The sequence below is a fragment of the Malaya genurostris genome, chromosome 3 (genome assembly GCF_030247185.1).
Source record: "Malaya genurostris strain Urasoe2022 chromosome 3, Malgen_1.1, whole genome shotgun sequence".
NCBI classification, from domain to species: Eukaryota; Metazoa; Arthropoda; class Insecta; order Diptera; family Culicidae; genus Malaya; species Malaya genurostris.
Window position 1 is genome coordinate 80602363 of NC_080572.1, and position 6000 is coordinate 80608362.

A 6000-nucleotide genomic window follows, 5' to 3' on the forward strand; every position below is an offset into this window, starting at 1 on the left:
CGATTGATTTGACGAAAGAAAGAGCAATCCGTAATACGAAAGAACGTTCACCCAAATATACAACTTATGACATAAACTGAGATAAGCGCGAAGCATGCGATCATGGAAACTACCTTTTTGAGGTTACATGCGAAACATGATAGTGAATTTTACGGATATTCTAACTATCATAAATCGATTCTATAGAAAAATTTACAAAAGAAATACTAACTTTGAAAATATTTGATTATGTTTTTATAAAATTATTGAGCAAAGTCGTGTTTTTAATCGTTTTTCTTTACTGTGCATTGTCTGCAAATCAGCAATTCGTGTTTTTAATAGAAATATTTCGAACATGTATGAAAGTTTCACTCTAAATTTCAATCGAGCTCCCTTACAAAACCGTCTAGATTAGACTTAACTTGGGTCAGTTTCGAAACTGAGTCCTATATCGGGTTCACTTTCACCACTGCATTTTATTTGACGGACCTACTCTGAGTCAAATCTTTTTCGCTTGAGAAACCTGAAGTTTCTTGAGGTTCTTGAGTGAAAACAACATAAGTTTTGTAGAACTGTTGCCATCATCCCTCGTATTGGATGCCAGTAATACAAATGGAAAATGACACGAAATGCTGAAATTTTGTTGGTTCTAAATATATCGGTTTGGAATAAAACTTCAACGCTTTCAATTCCCTTCAACGCTTTCAAATCCCTTGAAAAATTTGATACTACATGAAACAATATGCAAAACTTGGCTCTGTCCATCACTTCTTATTTAAGAGAGGTATATGTCAGTAATCAAAAAAATTTCATTCAAGCACCTTAATTTGAACGAAACGATTCAGTTGCAGAATTTATTTTGGATTTTCTCTACAAAATGAATTAAATTTACTTAAACGATTTTAAATATATTTACATATATATCAGACGTATCAGAAAAATTTTACACCTTCGTTATCTTCAAATGCAATTATTTCACATTTACCTCTAGCTTCTAGCAACTTCAACACCTTTTTGAATACTTCTTGATCTAAACTGTGAAACTCTTCTCCAATGCTTGTATCTCCGGAAACTAATTCGTAGATTGTACATACAGTATTAGTCATTCCGTTTGCAACGACCCAGTCATATACTAGTGCACTCCACTCTTCCAGTGTGTGCCAGTAGACTTCCCATTGTTGTTTACGCTTGTCCACAGGTGATGCATTACCAGACTTCGACAACTCTTCCATTACCCAAAGTCGTCCTTCAGGGGACAATTTTCTTGAAATACTTTTGTTTTCAAACAGTTCACTATCTTCATTAATGTTCAACACCGCTTGTCGGTTATGTTTTTGGTAGCTTAAAACCAACGATTTCCAAATCATTAATTGATGTTCTTTCGTTTTTACATGAGGTTGAACTCTGAAATGAATAAATTGAAGGATCGGTTTGACTACAAAAAATACAGTAAGTTATTACTTACGTGAAAAACGGAGGAAAATTGTATTCCCAAGGCCACTGATAATCAGCCATTTGGTTACTAAAAAATTATAGCTAATCTACTTTTTTTAAATGTTCGATATCATTGTTTACAATTTTGCAATTATATTAACAACCTATAATGCCTATAGTATTATAAGTCATCCCGTATCATTGCAATACTTCAGTATATATGCATATGCATATGCACATTATGTGAACTCTACAGAGATGCCAGGCAACAATTTCAAATATCTTCAAGCAGGGTTGAACAAGTCTGTAAACTTGAAAAAAGTCTGCGAAATCAAGTTGGCTTTAAAGCATGGAGCACGGAATTGGTTTAGCGAGCGAAACAAATACTGCAACAATTTTAAAAGTCTGAAAATTTGGCGAATATCTGCGAAAAACATGATTTTCAAAAGAGTGACACCAAAACATGCCTTCAGCTTATTTAAGAAATTTGCAGACCTGGCATCTCTGGAACTCTAATACGAAATGTCAAAAAAGGAATATTATACACTGAAACGAAAAATTTCAGAAACATCCCTACAAAATAGCGGGAGATTTCAATAATAGCAAATTACAGAGTAATGAGAAAATATTACGCAGAAAAATCTGGGTTGTTTAAAACAACAAAACGACAGACCCTGTCGGCTGGGAGCGAAAACAATCTTCAATTCAGAACGGCATCACATCAGCATATCATGTCAATTGTATGGGCGCGCAGTGCTGCTATTTTGGTCGGCACGAATTTGACATTTCTCTCCCCTACTTATATGTACTAGAGATTTCGAAGATATGGTGCTTAGTGTAAAAATGTCAATTTCAAGAATATTTGTTTACCTCTTTATATTAGCTAGTGAATTTCTCTAGTTTGCAGACCATGAGAGTCTGTAACCAAATAAACTATTGTTATAAAGAAACCCTTGATTGTCATAGAGAATCGTAAAAAAAATTGTAGGTCATATTATTGTATGGTTGAATGAACCGAATGTCACTATGCCGATATCCAGCTTTCGTTTCCGGAAGTACCGACAATAATAACCAAATGTGATAAAATCGAGATCACTTCACTTTCAGCTTTGGTGGTGCGTGCTATAATGTCAATATCATCAGCGAAACCAAGTAGCTGGACGGACTTTCTGAAAGTCGTGCCACACGTATCTATCCTCGCTCTTATTATTACACCCTCCAAAAGCAATGTTGAATAGCAGACACGAAAGGCCATCACCTTGCCGTAGCCCTCTGCGAGTTTCGAAGGGACTCGAGTTTATCCCCGATACTCAAACAACTCACATCACCTGATCCATCGTAGCCTTGACCAATCGTATCAGTTTCTCCGGGAATCCGTAGTCGTGCATGATTTTCCATAGCTGATCTCGATCGATTGTGTCGTAGGCTGATTTGAAATCGATGAATAAGTGATGTGTGGACACATTGTATTCGCAGCACTTTTGCAACACCTGGCGGATAACGAACACTTGGTCCGTGGTAGCGCGTTTGCCCATAAATCCTGCCTGATATTGTCCTATGAATTCGTTTGCAATCGGTGAAAGTCAACGGCATAAGATTTGGGAGAGTACCTTGTAGGCGGCATTCAGCAGAGTTATCGCGCGGTAATTGCAGCAATCCAGCTTGTCGCCCTTTTTGTAGATGGGACACACGATTCCTTCCATCCATTCCTCCGGTAAAATCTAGTCCTCCCAGATCTTGGTAACGACCCAGTGCAGTGCATTGCGTTCACTAGTGCATTACCATCGTGTTTTAGTAGGTCGCTTGGTAGTTATTTTTCAACCGGCTTACCTCCTCCTCGGCTTCTTGGAGGTTTGGGACCGGCAGTCTATCGTCCTCCGTACTTGCACATATCGGCCTGTGGCGCATGGCCTCTGCGCGAACGGTTCACCTTCTCGTAAAACTTCCTTGTGTCATTAGCATGGAACAGCTGTACCATCGCTTCGCGATCTCGGTCTTCCTGTTGGCGCTTTTTTCTACGGGATACCGAGTTTAATCTGTTCCACGCCTGTCTGTATCGCTCCTCGTTTGCTCTCGTCCGGTGTTGCAGCTTGCTCGTCCAAGCTGCATTCTTCTCGGTCACTAATTGTTCACATTCGTCGTCGAACCAGTCGTTCTTTACATTCGGAGCCGCCGTACCTAGCGTTCCTGATGCAGTGCTACCTAGGGCAGAACGGATGTCTCCACAGCCATCTTCAAGAGTAGCTACACCAAGCTGTTCTTCCGTTGGTAGTGCCACTGCCAACTGCTGCGTGTAATCTTGAGCTACTTCAGCATCCCGGAGCCGAGCGATGTTAAACCGCGACGTTCGGTTTCGACGTTTGGTACCCACCGTCGAAAGTTTTGAGAGCATGCATACAGCAACCAAGTAGTGGTCCGAATCTATATTCGCACTGCGGTAGGTGCGAACATTGTTGATGTCCGAAAAAAATTTTCCGTCGATCAAAACGTGGTCGATTTGGTTTTCGGTCTGTTAGTCAAGTGATCTCCAGGTAGCTTTGTGGATATCCTGTTGCAGTTCCATGTTCCAAGTTTCCAATTGTAGTCCTTATTTCGTCGCGTGGGTCTATGCCGATTGTTCCGAGTCGTATTCTCTCCTGTATTATTTATAATGATTATTTTACGGGCGGCTTATTAGGCCTACGCCAACCTCCTGTCTCGCCGGAGGATCATCGTGCTTGTTCTGTTCAACGTCCCTACTAGCACTAGGACGATCCCGTTGATGAGGTTACCACTTTGGATTTAGCTGGACGGGATGCAGCATTTTATACTCAGCCGCTGGACACCAGAACAGACAGTTTGAAGCCGCTCCTAACAGCACTCCATGTTAGGAGCGGCTTCAAACGCTCCGACATCCTCTAAAGAGGACCCCCTTCCCTGTCAGCATACGACCAAGGTCCCACCGGGGTTGGTTATCCGATCTTTCCTATGGTTACTCGTACCTTAGCCGGTATCGCGGGGAGGTAGGGATAGGAGTTACTGGACAAGAGGCTAAGAGCCACACTGGGGCCTGAATTACGCATTGTCCAGTCGTTTACCACACGTTAGCATCATTTTCGAATACCATTTCACGAATGAAAGCCGAAAATTCGAATTGAAAACACATACTTTAGTATTCAAAATAAAACTTCAGTGACGTAACGTTTTTTTAAGACCCCCTCACCCCTTGTCAAAATATTTGAAACTTCCTCCCCCCATTAGAGCGTGACGTAATTTGTGCATGACGCCTAAGCAGAACTTTATCCGCTAGGCGAAATTTCCGGTAAGGAATCTTCCAACAAAAAACAAAAACAAGCATTTTCACAACTAGACTTGGTATCTCTTGATAATCCATTGCTTATTTAACCTGGATTTTCGATATGAATATCAATCAATTGGTTTTATTGCGTATCGTACTAATTAGAGCGAAAATAACCAACTCAACTGATAATCAAAGACATCATATTTGCAAGATAACCTGCTCTCATATTTCCCGAACAGGCGAGTCCGCATCGAATCTCGTACATAGAAGTAGGGGAGAGGAATGTAAAATTCGTGCGCGCCAAAATAGCAGCACTGCGCACCAATACAATTGACATGATATGTTGAATGTGATGCCTTGCGATGGCGTTGCTGAACTAAAGATTGATTTCTCTCCCAGCTGATAGGGTCTGTGATAATGCAAATAAAAATGTGCCAAGACTTCTTCAAATATCATATTCATAATGTAATCGCTCATTATAGAAATTATTGGTTGTACCTGAATTGGATCCAGAAATAAGTGCAATTTGAAAAAAAAAATGGAATAAGACTATTCAATTGACAACAAAAGAGCATCATCACTCCACTAGGTGGATTAGAGTTAGTTCTTCAAGTACCATGACTTGGAGATTACAAATTATCGACTACTAGCTACTCGTGATTCCAGATGTGGTTTCTCCAAGAAGCATTTCCGCAGTGACCGGCGATTCCGACGGCTGGCCGACAGTGACGCTGATGAGCTTTGGCCACTTAACCATGAATCATCTACGAATAATTGAATGTTATGATTGTGAATTGTACAGGTTTTATTGCAAATATCCAAATAACTTCTCGCATTCTATTTTATTTATGGTTAGTCTTTGACTCGTGGAGAAATTGAAACATTCTCGATGTGATAACCAATTGCTGTGAAATTTATTTTCGAAGTATTGAGCATCAAACACAATATTTTGACACTTCATGAACATTTTTTGCAGCTATTTTGTGGGTGGATGAAATAAATATTGTGCATGATATTCAATGCGTTTCAATTCCTTTCACTTCGATTGAAAATCGCTTCGAGTATGTTGAAATTGAGTATTTGGTATGCCTTACATCATAATGAACTGTGTTTTTAATTGACCTTGTTTGTTCCATTCAAAACTTAAATAACAGTTTCCAGTAAAGAGTCAAACAAAAATGTTTCAGATTCGTTCGATTTTGGTCTTATGCTGGTCCTATGTTTAACGTTTCAATGGGAAGGTCCGCAAAGGGTTCAACTTCTTACCGGGCTGCTTTTCCCTTGAGTAGAAAATATCCCATTTTTTC

The 6000-nt window shown here is 39.8% G+C and overlaps 1 protein-coding gene across 1 annotated transcript; it reads right to left on the reverse strand.

Annotated features, from left to right (window-relative positions):
• Window positions 1-866: 866 nt before the first annotated feature.
• LOC131436093 (vacuolar protein-sorting-associated protein 25) lies at window positions 867-1643 on the reverse strand. Its single transcript, XM_058604578.1, has 2 exons — window positions 1445-1643; window positions 867-1383 (listed from the first exon to the last, which is right to left on the reverse strand). The coding sequence occupies exons 1-2, from the start codon at window positions 1492-1494 to the stop codon at window positions 912-914; spliced, it is 522 nt and encodes a 173-aa protein (XP_058460561.1). The 5' UTR covers window positions 1495-1643; the 3' UTR covers window positions 867-911.
• Between the last annotated feature and the right edge of the window lie 4357 nt (window positions 1644-6000).

What these genes read in the sequence shown, in the direction of transcription:
- LOC131436093 (XM_058604578.1), bottom strand. Translation starts at nt 1,494, where the DNA reads ATGGCTGATTATCAGTGGCCTTGGGAATACAATTTTCCTCCGTTTTTC. An exon ending in AATTTTCCTCCGTTTTTCAC is followed by an intron (nt 1,384 to 1,444) that starts GTAAGTAATAAC and finishes TATTCATTTCAG; the next exon opens with AGTTCAACCTCATGTAAAAA.